General features: G+C 35.5%; 1 protein-coding gene across 8 annotated transcripts in view; it reads right to left on the reverse strand.

Annotated features, from left to right (window-relative positions):
• NRCAM (neuronal cell adhesion molecule) overlaps window positions 1-22,765 on the reverse strand; it is a 111,586-nt gene that overhangs the window by 16,751 nt on the left and 72,070 nt on the right. For 4 of the 8 annotated variants that reach the window (XM_058805667.1, XM_058805666.1, XM_058805668.1 and 1 more), the window contains 8 exons: window positions 22,179-22,280; window positions 19,162-19,359; window positions 18,979-19,049; window positions 17,810-18,035; window positions 17,405-17,520; window positions 13,752-13,956; window positions 13,470-13,592; window positions 12,257-12,433 (listed from right to left, as the gene is read on the reverse strand). In XM_058805667.1, the coding sequence (XP_058661650.1) occupies window positions 12,257-12,433; window positions 13,470-13,592; window positions 13,752-13,956; window positions 17,405-17,520; window positions 17,810-18,035; window positions 18,979-19,049; window positions 19,162-19,359; window positions 22,179-22,280 (1,218 nt within the window). Of the gene's footprint in view, window positions 1-1,910; window positions 2,064-3,106; window positions 3,233-3,748; window positions 3,815-11,141; window positions 11,178-12,256; window positions 12,434-13,469; window positions 13,593-13,751; window positions 13,957-17,404; window positions 17,521-17,809; window positions 18,036-18,978; window positions 19,050-19,161; window positions 19,360-22,178; window positions 22,281-22,765 lie in introns of all 8 variants that reach the window. The other 4 variants (XM_058805663.1, XM_058805662.1, XM_058805661.1 and 1 more) reach the window with 2 other exon arrangements.

The raw sequence follows: 22,765 nt of genomic DNA on the forward strand, positions 1-22,765 counted from the left end.
AACGTTAAAATTATTTTGAGTTTTGTGCATCTGCATTCATAATAGGACATTAGATGTTGTATAATACATACTGTAACAAAATGCAAAAGCACAATTCACATTCAAATGCAGTAAGAAATAGAATCAAGCAAAAACCTCATGCATAAAAATATGCAAGATAGATAGGAAGATGAAAACTTACTTATGCAGCTTCCTGTATTAATTTACTGCATTTCCAGTAGGAAAGGGTTTCTAGATCTCTGTGCTTCTTTAAAAATGGCACATTTCCTGCCTATGCTAAGCAAATAATTCGCTTCAGGCAGAACAACCTTGCATCTTGGTGAACCACTAATGCAGGAACCAATGCAGAACACTGTACCAGGAATGCTCAAAAAGGATAAACCTGCACACTATGAAGATGTTCTATAGGAATGCTTGTCAAAGAAAAAAATGTGGGAAAAGCCTCATATTTGAAATATCAAAGTTTCATTCCTAACAAGGACATACTCCAGTGTTTGCCTCTTTATCCACTCCATCTTTTTGCAGTGTTTAAAAGCTTTGACCAAGACTGAAGACAGTGTGAAACAAGGTTTTTCTGTAAGAAATAGGCTGTTTAAAATTTCATGCTGAACATTGCAACTTGCCACTAGAAAGGAGAATGGAGTGTCTAAAGTCCCTTCTTCCTTAACTACAAAAGGGCATGAGTTAACATGACTGGGTAAGTACAGGAATCCTTATCTACTGGCTCAGTACTTTTTATGCAGGGAGATGCTTTTGGGAAGGTTTCCATGCAACTTGTTTTGAATTATTTTACAGTCTTGATCCTTGTCTTGATCCTTTTTTTCTGCTCCTTTAGGCTTCAGATGTGTATACGCATAGCATTTCACAGGTAGGCTTTTGCACCACTAGCTGTTCCTGGCTCTGTATTCAGCCTGTACATATTTGCCTGGCACTGTTATTCAGCACTATGTTTTCAAACCTTCCTGCAACATGATAAACTGTGAACAGAAATTGAACAAATCAAAGGAAAAAAATGATGACTTTAGAAAGTGCTCACTCACAAACTGGCATACCCATTATCTATATTGTTGCCTGATAAATATAACATAATGTTCAAGTGTACTTTCATATTTAAAATACTTTCTTATAACATAACATTCTGGAGTTGGTGGGGCTACTGCTGTATAACTATGCACTGGCTAAAATGCTTAGAATGAGCAGAAGTGGCTGGCAAAGACAAAAATAATAACAGCTGACCAAGAACATGATGATGGCATGGCATGTGATGGCAACACAATATTCAGCACAACATCAAAGAACCTTCCAATAGAATCTTTTTCCTGAGTGAACTAGCAGGCATTGCTGATTTGCTTACAAAGAAATAGGACTGCAGTATGAACATAAACAGCCTTACTGATTTCCCAGGATATACGTGTGACATCAAAATCTATATTAAACTAGTATATGGCAGGAAAAGAGATTTACAAGTAGGAATGTTTTAACACTGGTATAAATAGATTACATGAGACATCAAATCGAATCTGCATTTTCTGATTATGCAAATATTTTAGCCCTATAAAAAGCAGCATTATTTAAATACAGCCCTGTAATTATACTAATTGGAAATATTAGAAATAGGTCATCTTCAGTGCACAGCACACAGATGGAGTGTGGGCAGGGCATATATTGCCCCTAGTACAAACATCAGTCAAGTAGAGTGATTTGAAAGGATTGTAACATTCATAATTCAAACATAAATAAACTGGCATTATTTAGGCGTTTATAAAATGATTTAACATTGCTCTATGAAAGGAACATGCAAAGATTCTAGCTGCATCATCTCTTGGCTAGAAGCAGTTCAGCATTTCGGCATTGGTCTAACACGATTCTGGCTAGGATACAGAAATGTACTGCGGTACAGTGTGCCTCACCTGGACCTGTCTCAAACACATCCTCTGAACTCCTAAAACCAGACAGGCCCTCAGCACCAACCCGGACTTTATATGCTGTTCCTGGTGTTAAACCCTTTAAGACAAAGAAGCTTCGAGAACCATTTACAATTTCTTTTTTCCAATCTTCTTTGCCTATAAAAATTTTAGGAAAACAACAAATTGGTATTTTAATTTTATCCGTATTACTGAAAGTTTCTAGACAAAATACTACTGACAGTTACTTGACTAATCTATGGATCATCTGAGACAAATAGCTGTTGTCTCAAAAAAAATTATATAAAATTATGAGTAATAAATTGCATGCAACATATTAAAGAATTCATTGTACAGTAATTATGAAACTATTTTAAACATTTGTTCCATTGTACTAAAGAAATACAAATTTAATTTATTTTTAAAATGCTTATTGAACCTGTTATTATGAGATACATTAAAATAGATTTTAGACATTTTATTAAATGACACTTGCAGTTTCAGTCCATATTTATTTTGGTCAAGAAGTTCTACTTCAAAATCTGAATCTCCCTTGTATCTTTCTTCTAGGACAGTCTCAGCTATTTCTTGGCCAATATCCAGAAAAATGCATTTCTATTCCAATTTTCAGATTAGTCACCTTTTGACATAACTTTAGAAGGATGGGGTATTTGAGAAGAAGTATCTTGCTTTTAGTAGCTAACTCTGTTCTAATTATTACCAGTATTATCAAAGTTTTAAACCTGGTTTTAGGCAATAAGGGCACATAAATTGTTTCATATCTTATTTTAAGGTTTAATTTAACAAAGGATATCTTATTTAATCTTTTTTTTCCCTGAATTAGGCATAATTTAGGAAAATCCTTGTATCCTATTTTAATGCAAGTAATCATATTTTTACACATGTAATCGCTTCATGATAAACAACTTCATGCAAACTATGTTTTTAGAAGTTCATGTTCAAAAGAATTTATAAAATAATACAAAGGAACAAAGGTTCATGTTTATCTATTCATCAAAAACATGCTAAGCATTGATGTTTATTCAAATGAAAATTATTTGATCTTCCTGATCAAATTATAAAATAATTTAAGACATTTAAGAGCTATCATTAACACTGGGTCAATTTAAGACCCCATTTACTATAAAAAATCCAAAATACATCTCAAAACTTTATCAGAATTTAATGAAATGACTTCTTACTGCCTGCTACACCATATTCAACATAAAAGTTCGCATGATCTGGTCCCTCATACTCCCAACTGATATTGGCATAGGTCTCAGCAGCAGCTGTTGTAATATTTCTGATCCTTGGATAAAGTGGTTGAACTAAATACACAATAGAAAAACAAAGCAGAATATGCAGTTGTGACTTCATACATTTAAAAAAAAGTATTAAAAGAAGTTACTATGTTAATTTAGACCATATAGAGGGAAAGTATAGCACATTTTTCATTGGTTCCATTACTGGAAATTAGTGATTAAAGTACTGTATTTTGAAATTTAACCCCAGTTACTACACTAAGAAATTAGAAAGTAAAATCTATGTACTTTAATGAGCATGCTCTGTACCATAAAAACTGCCAAATACTTAAAAAGTACCTAACTGCCAAAATTCTGAAAAACATTATTTCTATTCATCTGGAAGTAAAATGCAGACAGCTGGAAAGAGATGAGAACAGTGTCAGGGTAATGGGAAATGGTAGGACAGAAGGGAGGCATGAAGGTGGTAAGCTCCTCCCTTTATGGCATGTGGCAGTGAATGGACTGCAAATGCCCCAAGTGCAAGCCCTTACAGGATTTTGGCTCTATTGCATGGATAGCGATAAAAAAGGAAGACAATACCCTTATAGAATGTTGGACGGACAGTATGCATGACTGGGGAAGTTGCAAAAAGGATTTCTGAATATCCTTCATCACCAGAGATAGTAGGAGAGAAAAAATAAAGAGTAAAAACATTTTGCATCAAAAAGTAGCAATTAACTAATACAGGAAAACCTTACCTGTTAAATAAATAACACATGCACATTCTAAGATCATGCAGGTTTCAAATAGTTTTACTTGTTAAAATATGAAACAACTAAGTGATACACATGTATTTGAAAACAAACTGAAGTATGTATGTACTGGAAGCTTTGCTTTCACAGGACATTCCTGAAATCAGCTTTTGTTAATATCATGCATTCATGGCACCTTTAGACGCTGGAAAACTAGATATCAGATATTGGAAAGCAAATATCAGAGTACTCCGGAGTGAAGGACACGAAGGACTGGAATGCAAGGAGCTGCCCATTGTAGGGCACCATGTCTCCCTGCTGCCATTCCAGTCAGACAACAGCACTTCTCACAGACATGCAGAATGCCCACATCTGTGAAAAGCAGAGCTTCTCTCTCCAGCATTCTGAAATTAGCCCCTTCTCTGCTCATACCTTGGTTCTTTGCCACTTCTCTGCTCATACCTTCGTTCTTTGTAACAAGCTAGTAACACTTGCTACAAATCAACATATAGCTCAGTGTCTCTGCTTGCCTAAGATTAATGAAAAAATAGATTTTAATAGTTCTAATGCTGTATAGGGCAGATACAAAGAGGATGCTCCTTAGATGTATGAAATTAGCTTTAACTGAAAATGCTTCACTTTGCCACTGACTTTTCTATCCTGCTAAAAACAGCTTTTCTATTAGGAACATTAAAAATGCTTCCCAAAGGACCATGAAACATCAGAGGTAAAAATCTAGTCTCAGTAAAGACAAATGACAAAATTCCAATGCCTTCATCTACACGAGAAAATAAAATGAACAAAAGCCTGTTATCAAGGCAAAAGAGGCTACACAGAATTTATCTATCCATCCACTTAAATTACTTTCTTCTTCTTCTACCAGGCTGGCTTTGTCCATATGGCCAGCTGGAAAAAGTTCAAAGTTATAAGCACAGAGAAAATGGCTTACTTGGGCCCCTAGAACAGATGAAATAATATGAGTACCATGTCTAGAAACCTATAGTTTCTGAGTACTTTTTTAATACCTAAGGCAAATTCCATCGGTTCTTATTATAATGTATTCTGATTATTACAGTGTTGTACAGAATAATTTTTTATCACCAACCAAAAAAATAAGGAATATATTATTTAAATAATAAAGAATGGATTAATTTTTTGTTAAAACCACCTGAACAAAATAATTGAGAAAGCACTACATTACAAAAAAAAAAAAAAAAAAAAAAAAAAAAAAAAAAAAAAAAAAGAGCCATCTAGGTCTCTAAGTCACAACAACCATCCTAAGAAATACCAAAGCCAGAGCTGTCTATGGGAAATCTAGCATGTATCAAAATACACAACATGGTAATCCAAGGGTATTAGATTCAGAAAGAAAAGCAATCTCTAAATTTAGGAGGGTGCAGAGTCTGAGATTGCAGACAGGATGTATAAACTTCCTTCCTGATTTAGACATAGGAACAGGTGTTTATTGCAATAACAATCTCAGCATTTGTGCTGTGCCAAGAAAACAAGTGGTTTGTATTTGAAATATGACTTTGTTTTGTTTCATTAAATTGCATTTTCTCAAAGTCATATTGTCCTGGATTTTGGTCTTCCATGGAATGGAAGCTGGAATGGGAATTAGCAGCCCAACCGTACAAGTGATATTTGTCACAATATTAAGGACAGAAAAAACTGTTAGCAATAATCTTAATAATATCCTGCAAACAGATGCCACAGCATTGCCCCTAACTTCTTCCTTCTCATGCCCAAGCACTTGGGGATGAAAGAAACTGTCTCATCTTCTGCAAAAGACTCCAGATTATGGAGAGTTTCTGAATTATGAAGCAAATTCAATAATCGCTTGATCTTATCTTTTGGGGTATTTTTCCATGTCCAATTTCCAGTTTCTGCTCTCATTAAAGAGTTGCCTGCTAGTTTAAAGTATCTGGTAAAAGTCTTTCTGTTCATATGATTGATCATGTGTTCCTATGATTAAACAATCAAGTTTGCTCTGAAAGTTACCATAATTTCCTTGCCATCTTACTTCTAAATTCTCTCAAGTGACTAATTTATGCTTATATTTATCAAATGTACTCATATCTGATTCTTACCAATAGATGTATGTACAGATTTACCTATATGTAGTATTTGGTCAGATTTAAATTCTGCGAGTTTTAACTATTAAATAAGGTGCACCAGGAAATTTGTTCAGTAGCGTGCTTGTTTGAAAAGTTTTTATTTTTGCAATTCTTTTGCATTATTGCTTGATCTCATTTGCCATCAGGCCTGCCAAGCTTTACTTAAGTCTGTTAAATGTGCCATATTTGCAACATGACTACACACAGAAGGACATAAAAGAAGGCTGATGGATCCTGAGGTGATGAAAGCCTGGAGGTGAATTGGTTACGACATTTAAAGCTTGTAGTCAATCCACCCAGACTCTTTTGTCTCCTCAATCACCACACCTCTAATTATAATTAACCTCTCAGTTCTTCAATATGTTTCCCAGCACTGTTCACAAATGGCAAATGTGTAATTGTCAGCTGGCAGAAGCTCCCAGCATGTGCGAGCGGCAGTTGGGAAAGAGGAGCGGAGAGGGGCGGGCAGGAAACTGCACTGGAGAGCAGAGCACTGTGCTCTCTCATCTGTAACCATGCCCCACACTGTGCAGCACTGCTGGCAAAAGCATCACTCTAAAATACATGGCAATGCATTGCTAGTAAGCTACAGGTTTTACACAGACCTACTCTTATTCATCTCCTTTAATTAAGCTATTTCGTTCCTGCCTCGACATCAGGGAAAATTCAGCTGGCAATTCCAAGTATGGTTTCATTCATGTTGTATAAAATATAAAAGCATAAAAGCATAATATAAAAGCATTTGCCAATTGTTGAGAAAGAGGCTTAGGCTTGAAGCTAAATTTTCTTCTATTCTCAAATTAATTCCAGTGCTTTTTTACTGTAGACTTTTGGTAGAGTTTTATTTAATTTTTCAGCCTTTCAGGAACACAGTTCCTACAAATAACAGTTATAGCCAGGCTGCAGAATCAATAGAATTTAATAAGACAGGACTTGAGATTGGAAGGTATTTTAACAATGAAATTGTACTCTTTCTCAAGATTTTGTCCAGAAGAACAATAAATCAAACAATCCCCAAAGTGACTAAAGTTTAGGAATTTTCATGGAATTCACCCGATACTCAGGAAAAAATGTTGCATCAGTGCCAAGCATAAATTTGAAGACTAGTGTCAAATGAAAAAAAAAATCCCCACAAAATAATATATCATAGAAATTTAAGTTAAAATGCATATATAAAGAGAAAAGTTAATTTAAAGGATAAAACCCACACCCACAAAAGAAAAAAAAATGAAGGACAAAGGCAATAGATTCTGCCAGGGCCTGTCAGATACAGAAAAGTGGTTTATTTTCCTTTGCCTTTTAAACATTTGTAGTATGAAATTCAAGCTTTAGTATAACAGTAGGAGAGAATTCAATTTCTGGCAGTGAGAAATGTGCATCAGTCACTTCTGGGATTATTTAGATCAATTGCAAGAGCATTTCTGTAGTGTAAGAAATACAAAAGCCAAAGAAGAAATGCAAAAAATTATGTCACTGATGAGCATGTAGCATGACATCTACAAAGCAAAAGGCATTTTCAGGAATTTTTGCACAGTGATAATAATAATTTTCTCTAGTCTAGTCATGCAAAGAATCAGCATTGTTCCCAGTGAACTTGAAAGAGGACAAAAGAGTGGTTCTGCATAGCAGGCTGTACTGAAAGAATCACACAAATACATAATGAAGGAGTCCACAGGGGGAGAGTGGCTGAAGGAGCAATACAAAAATACTATACTTCACTTGACTGTAAAAGCAGCTTGAAATTGTGAGCAAAAGACATGGAGACATTATGTGAAATTATTCAAGAGAGAGGGAAAACAGATGGTGGGCAGAGAAAATGATTTAAAGAACTGCATTTTGTACAGAAAAAAGAAAACTGAGATGATCTTCTTCAAAGAGATCAGAGACACAAACTCAGTTGAGACTGATTTCCAGCCCACAGTGAGGAGTTACATACTGGTGATTCATTCAAAAACCCCAAAAGAATAGCTTCAAACCCAGAGGACAGACTACTTATTTATCTCCCGTGTAACAAAAGGGAGTACTTTTTGTCACTGGTACTTGAGATATGAAGTTCAGTAGAAGATGACAGACCAGATTGAGTATCAGTGACAGGAGGCACTAGCTACAATTAAAGGTTACTGTGATCTCACAAACTTATTTTGATTCCATTTCAAGACTACCAGATACCAGTGTTGGCATGCATGCAGATTAGAAGTCCTTGCTTTCAAGTGTAAATGTTGACTAAATCAAAGAGAAACTAAAAAGCGAAATGAGAAGGCTTGGGGAATGAGGCTGACATGCCATGCCATGCCACGACTCCCTATACTTCAGCTTACAAAAACCATGCATCCCTATGACTCTATTTTAACCAGCAACTTTCATTTCTGCCACTGGTCAAATTGGAATTTTCTTCCTTCCTGTACAGGGCAGGTATTTCAAACTTCTTATGGAAAAGGACAGAAAAGACTTGACTCCTGTGATCACCTGAGTCACTTTGCAGGTGCTATTATAATTATTTTATATGTAATTGGGTTATTCCTCCATTTTTCTCACATCTCTGTTGCCTCATGCCTGTGGCTAGATGCCAATATATTAATGGTAATACCAGGGTGCGCTTAGTACCTAACATAATACCTAATGTTAGATACTAAATTCTGTTTTACATATGAAGTTTTCAGACACATTTAGAATATAGCTTGCTAAGAAAAATTCTTTCTTTTTTTCTTTGTAGTACCATTAATTTGACCAATTTTAAGTAATTCATAACACCACAGTATTAGAAAGGAGAAATGACAGTGCAAGTCAAATAGGATTATCAACCATAATATAATAGCTTAGATCTGGTAAATAACATCTAATGATTTACTCATGTAGGCTTGCAACACTAAAAATATTGAATCTATTAAGATCCTTAGATTTACCACAGCAATATATCCCTCTGCACTTCAATTTATAGTTTTAGTGTGAGAAATTAAGTATGTCCCAAGTGGCACAGCTCACTAAGGTTTAAACTATTTGAATTCCTCCAGGCCCATGTGTCTAATGTATATGGCTGGCCAAGCTGCAGGGCTTCACAGGCAGCTATCCAGTAGAAAACACCAAATGCAGAAATTTCAGTTCAGCAGTTTAGGCCAGCTGAATCTGGGACCTCCTGTCTACTTAAATTCCAGGATCAGTGTGCTCAATCAAAAGAAAAAAGGATAATTACATTTTCCTGGTAAGTTCTGCCCTTCAAAATTAAAAACCTGATACGTTTTTGATAGACCACAAAATGGTTGTGGTCTAAATTTGTTCTGGCTTTGGGTCCAAATTAATAAGAACTGTATAGACATATAGGCCCTCCTGCACTTAATAGAAAAAGGAAAGTTCACTGCTGGGTACAGCTACTTTTTGACTGGGCTGAGCACTTCTATCTTCCAAATCCACCCACTCCTGAGACCAACTAATTTGGTGCTTGATGTTGATAATACGATCCTCCTTTTCCTTACTCGTGGTCCCTGAGCAGTGGCAAAGCAGTTAACATGGTATTGTAGTAACCACTGAGAACATTAATCTCAGACTGCAGCAACCCAGATGTCCTAACAGATGTCATGGCTTTAGTTCTGTGCTGTTTGCAGGCCCAAAGTCTTCTTTGTAATTGCAAGAGCTATATGCTACAGGAATATGTGAAAACTTTGAAACCATAAACAACGTGGACCCAAAAAAGACATCTGCTTAGTTTTCAGAGAATTTGAGATGACAGCTCTGAAATGTGAGCCGCTCCAGCTAATCTTACAAATAAGATGCTTTCTGATAGCCACATACAGCTATAATTAGACTCCAGTTTCACACAGAGAATCCATTTTTCCTTGCATGAGTTTTAAGAGTCAGCTATGAATAATGATTTAATTTACATTTCTGCTGTGCATGTCCAGGACTAAAGTCAGTTTGATTGTTCCAATCTGTGCTGACTTTTCAGCAATGACTAGAGTAAAATAGTAAAAAAAAAGACTTGCCATCAAAATAATTCCACAACTTCACACACTTGCCAGAAACACATCTGATATCAGAATACACTTATATATATTCATATAAAAGCATGTATTATATATGCCCAAATGCAGGCATTTATATATTTATATATTGTCTGATTTATAGCAGACTGGGTGAATGAATTTCTTTCTTATGGCCATCATTCACAACACCTGATAATCAAGTGAAAAGAAACTATATGTAAAATAATTTATGCTGTCTCTTCCAAGTTTATTAAAAATGTTGGGTACTTCATGTACAGATTTTGACTTATGATGTTTATGGTCTGAGAATCTGAGGCACACATGCTCATTAGTGTTAATGACACCTGCTATTCAACAACACCTCTGTATAGAGAGATATTCCTGAGTTTGAGCTACCTCAGGACAACCTTTGCTTCTGACAATGAAGATATCAAAATTCATTAAAACTGTGTGCAAAACTGCATCATAAAGAACTGAATATTACCAGAATTAATGAATAAGAATGATACTAGCTCGTACTAACTGAAATATCCTCCAGTACTCACTCACAAGGTCTGTGAACCTAAAACAGTGGGAAGACATTTGCCTGTCTCTTCAATCTGATGCTCAAACTGAGTAGACAGAGGGTATTGTCAGTCATCTGTCTCCTCTGCACAGTTGGCTTGCAAATGAACTAAATGTGTTCAAGTGGGTAGCAGTAATCCACAGTGAGAACAACACTGCAGATAGTTTTTTGAAACAAAAAATGCACGTGGCCCAAGCAGTAAATGTATCTCCTTTGCAAAAGTGCTGTTTTTTCTACTCCAGCTAATCAGTGCTAGTGCACCTGGATCCTGAATATTTATGACAGCGACATACATCTGTTAAATGTTCAGAAATAATTAGACTTTGCTAAAGCAAAGCTAATGAATTCCTCTGGAACTCTGTGGCAAAACAAACAGATGAAAGGTGTTTATAAGCATTCTGGACTCCTTAAAAAAACCCCAACAAACCCAAACAAAAAACCTCCACAACTGTTTTCTTCTAGCCCTGATTATACTTTGTACAAAAATGTGTAATCCAAGATTTTCTGTCCTTACCACTGCAATTTCCCCATTTGAAACACTGCAAAATCCACACATTAATAAACCATGCAGTTTCATTTTACCTTTGCCTGCACCTACAGCAGGACGGAGAATACCAGCTTTAGTGGAGGAAAACAAGAATAGGAACACTACATAATTAGATACAACACCAAAGGAAACATACACATATAATTTCACTATAAAAAGCATGCAGACTAGATAAAATGTATTAATTCAAATAAATTAGAAACAATACATTTATGCTGAACCCTGACAGACTACAAGACAAAATGACTGTACATGCATTTACAAAATTTTATTGGTCATGCTTGTTATGGTGCAAGATTTAAAATAAATACAGTTCATATGCAAACTTAATACCCTGACAGAGAAATTGCATTGACTAGCAAATCATCTATGGCACTTCCAATAAACCATCATTTTAATGAGCATAAAAATATGTGAAAACATGTTACCAAAATAGACTTATTAATATTAAGATGATCAAAATGATAAAAAAAGTTCCAAATTTCCTGTTGGCTTTCAATTATTCTTATTTTGTTAAGCATCCATATTTAATTAAAAAAAAAACTTCAACAAAGCTCTAGAATGGCTACAAATATAAAAATCAATTGTGACAGGATTTGACAATATACTTGGTAGGTTTTAAATACTATACAGTTACTTGGGGCCATAGATGACAAATTTATTTCAAGTTTCCCAGTTTTTTGCCAGTTCTGTGAAAGCAATTTAGATTTTTTTTGCATACTAAAAAAAAGTAAATAACTTCCTCTAATCACAAACCTGCATTATTCCAGTATTTTTCTCTGTAACCAAAGCTGGTCAATGATGCAGAACAGGTGAATAGACAATAACCACTAAAAATGTAAAGTTAAATGAAACTTGAAGCACAGAAAAGCCAATGCCTGTCTTAGAGGTTGTGAGTTGATATTAAAAGAAAAGGCTTTGTACCTTCTTGGGGATTCCCACTACAGCAAAAAGCCTTTACATGTATTTTATTTAAAAAAATTTAAAATACTTTATTGGTATATGACACATTTAGGAAAGCTCTAGGAAAAAACAAATTACTTGGCCCTATTTCCTTACTGGAAGGAAGCAATAGCAATTTTTAGATATTTAATACAATCTGTAGTGGTTTTTAAACTCAAAAGACTTTCCTTATACATACATATCTTACCTTCATCCATAATTGTTACTGCTTCCTCAGTTATCTGACTTCCTGATCCAACTGAAGTCTGTGCATTAAAGTAAAACTTGTACCGGGTGCTGTAATTTAAATTTTTTAATATCAAGCTGCTCTCGTTGGCAGGAATTCTTATCTCTACCAAGGGACCCAATTCATGTGTGTTGTTGACTGTTGTTACAAAAAAAAAAGAAAATACAAAAAAATTAGGAAACTCACACACACTGTCATTATATTTTAAAAGGCTTTTGGTTTGTATGTATTTTTTTTTTTTGCTTGTCTCTGCATCTACACTTTCAAAAGAAAGTCACCTTTTTATAAAGGTGCCAAAATCCAACTGGGAGATAGGAAACACCAGCAAGTTTTTTAAGATCAGGTTTCATTCTCATAAATCTCTGAATCCAAGGCAAATGAGTTCAGTTCAAATCACCTGAATTTATGCAGGATTGAAGCTCTCCCTGACCACTGAAAAATTCTGAAACTCTAAGCTCAGTATGCTTAGGAAAAGAAAACATTGAAGCTCCTTGTGTCTAATGCCAAAGAACAGTGGGACTTGGTAAGTGGAAGAAAGTAAATTTCCGTTATCTGTTCCACGCACATGAAATTCTTTCCTTACCACTGTCACTGCTGAGAAATTTCTGGGCTAAGTAAGCAGCTGGGATATAAAAGAAGTGATTTAATAGCTCTGAGATGAGTAAATGGGCACATTTATAAATTTTTCTTTTTAAGATTATTATATCATGAAAATTGGAAAAGCAGACAACAATATAATTTGGCATACTTTGGTCTACTGCTAATGACATTTTCTCGGCGGTTAGAATACAGAATTTGTAAGTAGTAGTATCTTGCATCTAACTTGGATGCCACTTATATGTAGGATCTTACCTTCATTTGTCTGTGAATTATGGTTTGAAGTAATGAAAGTAATAAAAATGTTAACCTTCTACTACCTCAAGAAAAGATTTCCAAGTACAGTCGTCTATATTATCAAAATGTATTAGTCTTTTTCAAACTTGACATTTTCAATGCAATCATATCTTTTGTACATTATAAATTTAGCATAAGTTTTTCTTCATAAATGGATTATTATTTGGTAGACACATTGCCTAAGTTAGAGTTGTATCACAGAATCAAATAATGACTTGGGTTGGAAAGGACTTGAAAGATCAGAAGTCCAACCCCCAAAATATATTAATATTTAACTTACTTGGCTGAAACTTCAGTGTATATGATGTCAAAACACCATTTGGATGGGTGGGTGAACCCCACTCCAGAGTCAAAGAGTCCAATGTTGGGTTAGTAATCTTCAGAAAGGAAGGTGAACTAGGAACTTTTAAAAAGAACATAGAGTAAATACAAAGTAGATTAACTTTAAACAGGTCATTCATTATGAATTCTTAAGAATATTACTGCATTGAGAGAGATTATTATTTTATGAAGTCCAAGTAAACCCCATTTAAGTTTAATATCTAGGGTTTTCATTTCATACCTCCTTCAGGGGTCTTAAATACTTTGTCTGGGCTTGCTGGTCCTTCTCCTTTACCATTAACAACTCTGACATTCAGCTTGTAGGAACTATAGGGCTCTAGCCCTGGTAACATTCCAAAAGTCTTGTTTCCCCTGAAAGTCAAGATCTTTTTTTCTACATGTCGTCTACTCCTTCTGGATAAACTCTGCACTTTCCAGTAGTAAACCTAAAGACAAAAAAAAAGAAAAAAAGTTGCAGTGACTGCTTAGCTGTTCTGATTTTCTAAACTCTGAGCTTTTCCATGAGTGTCCATGAATTATAGGTAGAAATAACTGCAATTTTAACAAGCTCAGGTTAGACACAGCACAGAGCTTTCCTGCTCCAGAAACAGACCTTGTCCAGAAACAGTCTCTACACAACTGGGTGCACACTACCACCTGCCAGTTCTGCTCAAAACCAGTTTAATACAAGTTTTGGTTGGGAACTACTTTGGTCTGTGATCATTCTCCTGCTATCCAGTCTATCTGAGAGGCAGAAGTTCTCCATTCATTCAGTAAGATGTCTACAGGCCTTTCCAAGCAGATTTAGACTTTTGTCAGATCACATCCCTGACCATGCTATTCCTTGATGTCAGATTACCTACAAATGGGGAAGAAATAAAAAGATTTGACTTGGCTGGAAAAAGACACAAGTTCTGAAATTACTCTAAGGTTACAGTATTGGAATGATCTCCACCCAAGGATGGGAACACTGTTCCTTTAATTATGTGACAATTTGATCAGATGAGAAAGCTGATTCTGGTGTCCACTGAGCTGACTGAATTTCTAAGAAACCACATATGAGCCTTAGAGGTGCTTTCCCTGCACTCTCTTTACTACACAGTCTCTCTACCATGGCAAAATGAAAGATATTAACAGCTGCCTCTCCAAAAGACTTGTGTTACTCCTGAGATTGTCAGCCTCAAATACATAATTGTTTATTTTTCACAGCATCATTATCATGCACATATGATCACAAGCTAAAGATCATTAAGAAATCTAAATGAATAAAAGATCTGTTCCTATTCAGGCCAACTGCAACACACTTCTTTAACTTAGGAAGCTGGGATTTCACATAGGATTTAAAAAAAAGGAGCTGTTAAGACTTGCAAAGCCCAGCTAGATAGCCATAAAGCAATGTTGCACTTACATCAGCTTTTAAAATACCATTTCACTCCAATCACTTTTAAATGCCACTATGTTTTACATGGTTTGAGTTAATGTTTTTCAATATCTCCAGCTGTCATCCTATAGCTCTCTCTCTATCAGCTAGTGTAGAAAATCATTTACAAGCTAACAAAAATTGAAGTATTGGTACTGAAAGCTATAATAAAATAGAGTGCATCACATTTTCAATTATTTCTTCTTTAGTATGAAAAGTTTTATAGTACTGCATTATATTGAGTAATAGCTAGATTAATACAAGAGCAAAATATGAATTATGTGCTGTAGACTGCTGCTTAGTTACACATCTTCCTGCTTTGTTCAGACATTTGCCTTCAAGATGTGACTCTTTAGTCACTCTCTTAGCTCTCTCTTTGTTAAGATATCTGTCCTCAGTGCAAGACTGTATATTGCGTATATTGTCTACTGACAGAAATAATTTTATTAATTAGGAAAGCCTGAGTGTGCTGGTAGGATTTTGCTTCTGAGTTTACAAAGACCTCGTCATGTGCTTTGTAAGCTATGTCAAAAATGCTTCATCCATGAAAAATTTTCAGTTTGTATTGAGAGAAAGCTTTTTAATAATAGCTACCCACCAGGTCTTATGATTTCTCATGCCTTGTCTAGTCTTTAACCTATTTTGGCTTGATTTAGCTGTATTTGCAAAAATTATTTAAGGTATTCTTGCTGCATCTGCAACTTACTCAAGGAAATATCATTGTCACATCTGTCCTAGCCAGAACAGCAAAACTCAGTGGTGTAGTCTGCTGTCAATCTTGTGGCTGTGAGCTTGTTTTATTTATTATTATCAAGTAACTTATTTGACCTTCAGTTTTGCTTAGCATTGTGTAATTGTATGGCTCCCCTCCCTACAGAAAAAAAAATATATCCTATATAGAGAAAGCATAACAAATTAAATAGAAGTGGTCATGACATGACTAAACCCCTAGATGACGTGGAAAGGAAAGTGATCCCATTAGTGATCACAGGACAGAAGATAACCCTCAGACACTGAAAGTCAGAGGAAAAAAGAAATATCCATTTAAACTTTGGATGATGCCAATTCACTGTAACCATGCTGTTGAACTTAACACCTGATGTATAGGCAAAAGTGTGTCTATGGATTTTGGTTTTGGTATCATGATCAATCTTTAACAGAAATTTTGTGATTTGGATTAAGAGCTTTAGTGTTGCTGTAACTTGATTAATAACTACCACTAATTTCACTAGATTCCAACTCTTTAATCCTCACATAACAGACATTTTCTTTTGCTTGCCCATTTCTGCATGAAATACCAGGTCAATGTAAAGCTGTCATCTAACAGATAAACATTTAAGAGACTAGTGAAGTCCTGTTTCTCAGCTGAGTTCATTGTGTTAGTGTGGCCAAGTAGCACACAAGCTACAAACATTCACACTATGACGTGCAGAACTTACATGTCAGACAGTCTAAGTCTCCCTGGATGGTGGTATTTTCTGCCAGGAAAGAGATACCCACATACCAGGAGCTCACATTCATGTGGTAACCAACTGAAGTTCAGTTTCAACGTTTTTAACTGCTCTATTTTATAAGTATGGTGTACATTTATTCTCCTCCAAATACTCTTTACTGGTTTAATTTTTCAAATATTTCTTTTATCTCCTTTCACTTAAAAAGAAGTAGTTCAAATTAGTCTTAATCTAGTTTGGGCTAAGTAATCTGTCTTGCTAGAACTCCCTTATGAGAATACTTACAGAGGAGCAAAGAAGCAATTACTTTCATTTTCTTCTATTGTTATATAGGATGTCAGTATATCCTCACTGAAGAAACTTGTCCCTGTCCTCCAGGGACATCAGTTTCAAATCTTGAAGTCATTCTGTCTCCCCTGATCTATTAAATTCCAGTCTTTTTTCTCCAGCACAGCCTTTTCAGTTATGACCAAAGGCAGTACACTACTTTAGAATAAGCTTCCTTCCATTATATGGGAACTCCAAATCTTCTGCCATTTCATATGTCCTTGAGTTTTTACACTGAGCTTTTTCCTGGCCTCCAAAAAGACACAGAACCCAGCATATGCTACTAAGTACCCAGTTACTCTGAATTAAAGATGTGATTGATGATATTGAAGCAGAAAATGAGTAACCTAGCATTACACCTAGAAGAGAGTCCTACCAAAACTAGCTCTTCACATCCTCTAAATTACTTTGGAAAAAGATCTGTAAAACTGTTACCATTTCTCAGCCTGTTTAACATGTGCAAGCTTGATTGCAAACACATGCCATTTTTCTTCAAGGACAACGTCACATGAACCTAGTGCTACAAGGCTGGAACATTGCTGAACTCCGTATGAATTGTATCAAAGCTTGCTCTTGTGAGCAGAACTTGGGAAAAGCTCGAGCCCTCTTACATGTCAGTTACTTCAATCTGGATACAATCTCATACAGGGAGACTGATCTATTTTAACAAATAAGGAAGAGAATGACCGTACTTACTTTGTACCCTTGAAGGTGTCCTCGGACACTTTTTAGTGGAACTGGGTCCCAATGCACCTTTGCTAATGTGCTGTTAATAACATGAACCTGCACATTGCCTGGAGCAACCATTGGCACTGTGTGGAAAGGATGCAACAAGCACCTAGTTAGAATTAGAAACCACACAAACAGTTTTTTAGAATGAGTCTTTGCATTGTACTCATGGAACAGGTTAAAATGTTCCTATGTTTTCAGTATTGATACTACAGAGTAGCATGAAGCCTTTGCTATCTCAGAATTGCTTCCTTTCAATTAAAAAAATAACTACTATTCCCCATATCAAGATTTCAGTATTTTAAACAGCCATTCAGGCTACACATTTATCTCCTTTTAATTAGGATAACTGAGTCAAACTACAAAACTTACAGTCTTCCCCTGAATGTCCAATCACCTCTGATGGCTCTGGTGCATACCCCAAGTCATTTAAAGCTTGCACTTTTACTTCATATGGAACAAAAGTTGGTGTACCAGACACAATATATTTAGATACATTTGCAACTATAACAGATGTCCATTCATCATCAACATCTTTCTGGCGCCAGCTGACTTTGTACTGAAGCCCTGGTCCATTAGACTGAAAACCTTTTAAAGGCTGAAATGAAAAGAAATATTTTTTTAAAATATTCTGAAGCATCTGAAATATCACAACTTAGAAAGAAGTACATTGATTCTTTTATAGAATGTCACTGAAAATTTACATATGTATTCTGCAACAGAGAAGAACTGCTGAAAGTTATGCAATTTAGTTTTTACAGGAGGTCACTTCAATTGACCTTTTTTTTCAGTTTTCACTTTTTGGTAAAAAGCACATTGAGTGATATTGGTGGCTAATTCTTACACAAATAGAACATTGTGATTTCTGTATATATATTTTGCTTTCAAATATTTCCTAAGAAGTGGAAGAGAGAAAACCAGACTTGCACCACCTCCTTGTAAAGAGTGTACCCTAGGCAATATTTCTTGCCTGAGAGGGCAAATTGATTACACATGGCTCTCCCTGAGCTCCTGTCATAATGGTAAGGGCATGATGGAAAAAACTTCAACCAAAGTTTTCTAGTGGGAAAGTGCACAATGATTAGTTTATCATAATAGGTGACAGTAGAAGTAACATTCACATTAGTATGCACTCTAAAAGTTAGACTCTCCTTGACATAAACCTCCATTTATATTTTGAAGTTTTCCTAAACTGGCAGCAAAACATCCTGTATTACCTAATTATTGGCTTATCTTGAGAAATTATGCAAGGAAATACGCCCTCCACCTTTAACTTATTTTCATATCAAAAAAAAAAAAAAAAAAGAATTTCTGATTTTTCAGAATCAGTTCCAATCAGTAACTGATTTTTATATTTAAAAAAATTAGCTTTTTCATGAAAATTATGATGGGGAATGTATGAATTTAATCCTTTCTCAAGAATATATTAAGCAGGCAATTGGGTATTCTCTTTTCTCATCATTGGTTCTAAAAAAAAAAAAAAAAAAAAGCTACTCACAAACCTGAAAACAAATGAAATCTTAAAGAAAGACCCATCTTACCTCCCATGTTATTACCAAATTATCAGGTTCTGAGCCTATCCCCTGTACATTAGCAGGATTTTCATCAGGGCCTGAAAATAAAATATTTACACGTGAACAAGAATGGCTGCTGTGTGATTCCAAGCAAACTCAACGCTATTCACAGCGGGAATCAATCACCGGGAAGTGGGAATAATTATTTACTTGCAGATTTTGTCAGGTACTGCTCAGATGGCTCACTGGGCTGGCTCCTGCCAATCCTGTTGACGGCGATCACGCGGAAGGCGTAGTTGACGTAGGGAGACAGCTTGAGCTGCGCCGTCGTCTGGGAGCCAGGCACCTCCGTCTGGTAGCGCCACACGCCCGGCTCGTGCAGCGCGTCCTCGAACTCGATCACAAAGCCTGCAAGCAGCAATCGCATCCAACCTCGCGTCACAACCCCAAACAGCCCCCCAGACAAGCACAGGCGTTTCTGAATGAGCTAGCCAGGAGGGATTGCTCCAACCAGGGCTTTCAAAAATCATGGAACTTGATATGTAAATACATAAATCTAACACAAATTTATAATGTGGACATCAAAAGTAGAAATAAAGGTGAAATATAAAAAATAAACCTTTCATTTTATCCTTTGCTACTGTCATTAATGCAGCCATCCTTCAGGCAACACATTATTACAAGACCTCTCTGTCAGGTACCGGATTTTAATTTAATGGGAGCCCTTGAACTATCACAGCAAGGAAGTGGAATTTGACTGCCAAATGCGTTGTTCTAAGTTGTATCAAGCAGACAGCAGGCAATACCTGTATAAATTTAAAACTCCCTGAATATTACATTTTCCCCAATGAAACTGGAATAATGAAAATCTATTTAAAGTCAAGAACCTATACTTGAGGAAGGTTTTTGAGAGCACTTTTCATTATCTTCAAATTAAATCAGAGAATGTATGTTCAGAAACTAAATTTCTTGAGAATACTCTGTGTGAACATTATGATGATTACGGTTGAGACCTTACAAAGCATATAACTTCAGGGATAAATAATTTTGTAGAATTCCAAAAAGAAAATCATATTCATTATGAAAGACAAAAGGACATATTTTTGCAGATGTGAAACAGCCAAAAAACCTTGCTGTAAGATATGAGATATGAATTCTTAGGAGGAAAGACTTAGGAGGAATTTTTAGGACACAATAAAAAAATGGGAAAAGAATGTACAGTCTGAGTACATTCCACAGAACCTGGAGCATCAAATATTTACCTGGAGCATCAAATATTTGTGCGCTGTGTAAAAAGAATTTCCTCTATCTCATGTGTGGGTAGAGACAGAATATGACTTAAGATTGATCCTGTTCGGACTACTATAAAAATTCAGAGTGGTATCAGGAAATTTCTTTTAGAAGAAAACTTACAACACCACATAGAAAAACGCACAACAATTTGAGGAGCAAGATGTAAAAGAGGTAAGTAGTACTAATTATAGCCTTCTGGCTGGCAGACTTCATTCTGACCTAAGCAGTAAGAGAAAGAGGGAGAATTGACCCCAAATTACTGTCTGAGCTACTGCTGCATTTGTGTGCTCAGTGATACAGGTCTTGGGATGGGATGCCTCCTGGATAAAGCCTTGCTGAAAAGGTGAGAATATTACATGTCAAAAAGGTTTTCACTACTGCTTTTTGCTTCCATGGCCACTAGCCGTCTGCCTGCAACTCTAGTAGAATAATTTATAGGAAACTTCAAAGGAAAAAAAACTATCTAAGCTTTCAGAGAGATTCTAGCATGTCTGTCATACTGGGCAAACAGATCACTCCTAATGAAGTGCAATCCCTGAGTCTTCAACTGCACTTTGAAGTGATAGCAGCAGCAGAAGAAATAGGCTTACTTAGAAAGCAAATGTCTTATTTTGCAGCATCTAAGAAGACCATGCAACAATATAAATTGTATTATAATTAAACCCAGCATTATTTAGTTAGAAGAGTTCAGTTTCCAAAATGAGAGTGCGTGCAGTATATCACTCAAGAAAAACTTACAAGAGACAACACTGCCTAGTATTAACTCTTTTGCAATAGTGTGATCTCATTCCTGCAGAAAGACAACACTTCTGGCATGAATAAACCAATATTCAACTATTTACATTGATCTTCTATATACTATATTTTAAGGTATATTATAGTTGATATACATTAGAGATGCCTGAGACTTTAAAATTTCAGAAAAATCCCTTAGTGTTTCATTGAAATGAGATCAAAATCTTTGATGTGTTCAGAAACTTGTGAAACTCTGTCTTTTACAAATTTTCCTTTCCAGATGCCTGATCCTTATGGTTTGTTTTCAGTGTTGATACCGACCCAGCATCAAACCCTGGAGAGCAAAACCCAGTCAGTCTAACTAATTAATTCCAAACATAAGATTTACACTGGTCTTAGCAATAACTTGTGGCAGTTATTATCTAAAAACACACTGCAGAAATAATGAAATAATTTAATTAAGTTGCTCATAGGGAAAAAGTAATGCCAAAAGGCTTTTTCATCCCATGATCTTTTGGAAAAAAACCATTAATATCTTTGTTCCTTGCTCCTAAATTCCACACCCTTCCCCCATCCTCTCTGCTCAATATAAACAAGGGTTTTCATTATGTTTTACTGGGAAGAATAACAGCATTTAAGATAAATTTACTGCCTCAAAATTGTATAGATATTTATTTGTTTAGTTTTATGGATGTGGTTTATTCTCTTAACTGTCTGGACTAGAAAAAACACCAGAAAAACTGTCTTATGTTTTCATGAAGAATAAGCTTCTGCACCAGTAGAGATGGATAATCACTGACAACAGTGGGACTGATGCTATTTCAAATTCATAGAACCACAAAAGAGTTAATGCAAGATGTTAGTAGCTCTCTCCTTCAGAAGCATACAAGCAATGAACAAGACTGCTCTCTACATATTCATAAAATTGGACCTTGTCAGACAGACCTCATATCTATATATATATATAACTTCTATATTATCTAGCACAAGATTTTGAATAAAAAAGCCTAGCTCTTCTGGTCTTCCTGCTTGGCTGTACAGTAGTTATTAAGGGAATGTTGTGTAAATAAATGATGACTGTAGAGAACTAATTTCCGTTTCCCCATGCTGTACACAACATTTATTCCAGAAATTTTTGGAATTTGGGAACAATTAGAACAAAACTGTCAAGGTAGTGTAGTAGATGCAAACAAACATACTTGTAATGGGACTGTTGTTTTCATCCCCTGGTAACCATGAGAGATCAATGCTTCTTTCTAGCTGACCTGTCAACTCCAAGTCAAAGGGTGGATTTGGCCGAGCTGTAAATCAAATGAACACAAAGTAAGTAACCAAATCAGAATATGTACTTTAATATTTGCAAAAAATCCTTACATTCCAATCAAAGAATACCACAGATACAGCAGGGCAGCTCTACTTACTTATGTAATCATGACTTAAAGACTAATAGCATGCAATTATTACAAAACAGAAAACATATACAAAAACATATACAAAAACATACAAAACATATACAAAAAAATGGAGAACTGATGTAACCTGGAAACTTCTATTCCTTGACAAGAATTGGTATTTATTTTTATCTATGTCTGAGTGCACTGTGATATGAAAATATGACGAGATGCAAGGAATTATGAAATGCCTCTTTAGTTTATCTTTGAATGATTATGAGTGGTTATCTATTGCAACAGACATACCTCATTCAGCATGGAAAATAAAGAAACATTCATATCAAAGAAGCTTTTCTAGAACCATTACAAATATTTTTATGTGAATTCAAAACAAG

This window comes from Ammospiza caudacuta, chromosome 5 (genome assembly GCF_027887145.1).
Source record: "Ammospiza caudacuta isolate bAmmCau1 chromosome 5, bAmmCau1.pri, whole genome shotgun sequence".
NCBI classification, from domain to species: Eukaryota; Metazoa; Chordata; class Aves; order Passeriformes; family Passerellidae; genus Ammospiza; species Ammospiza caudacuta.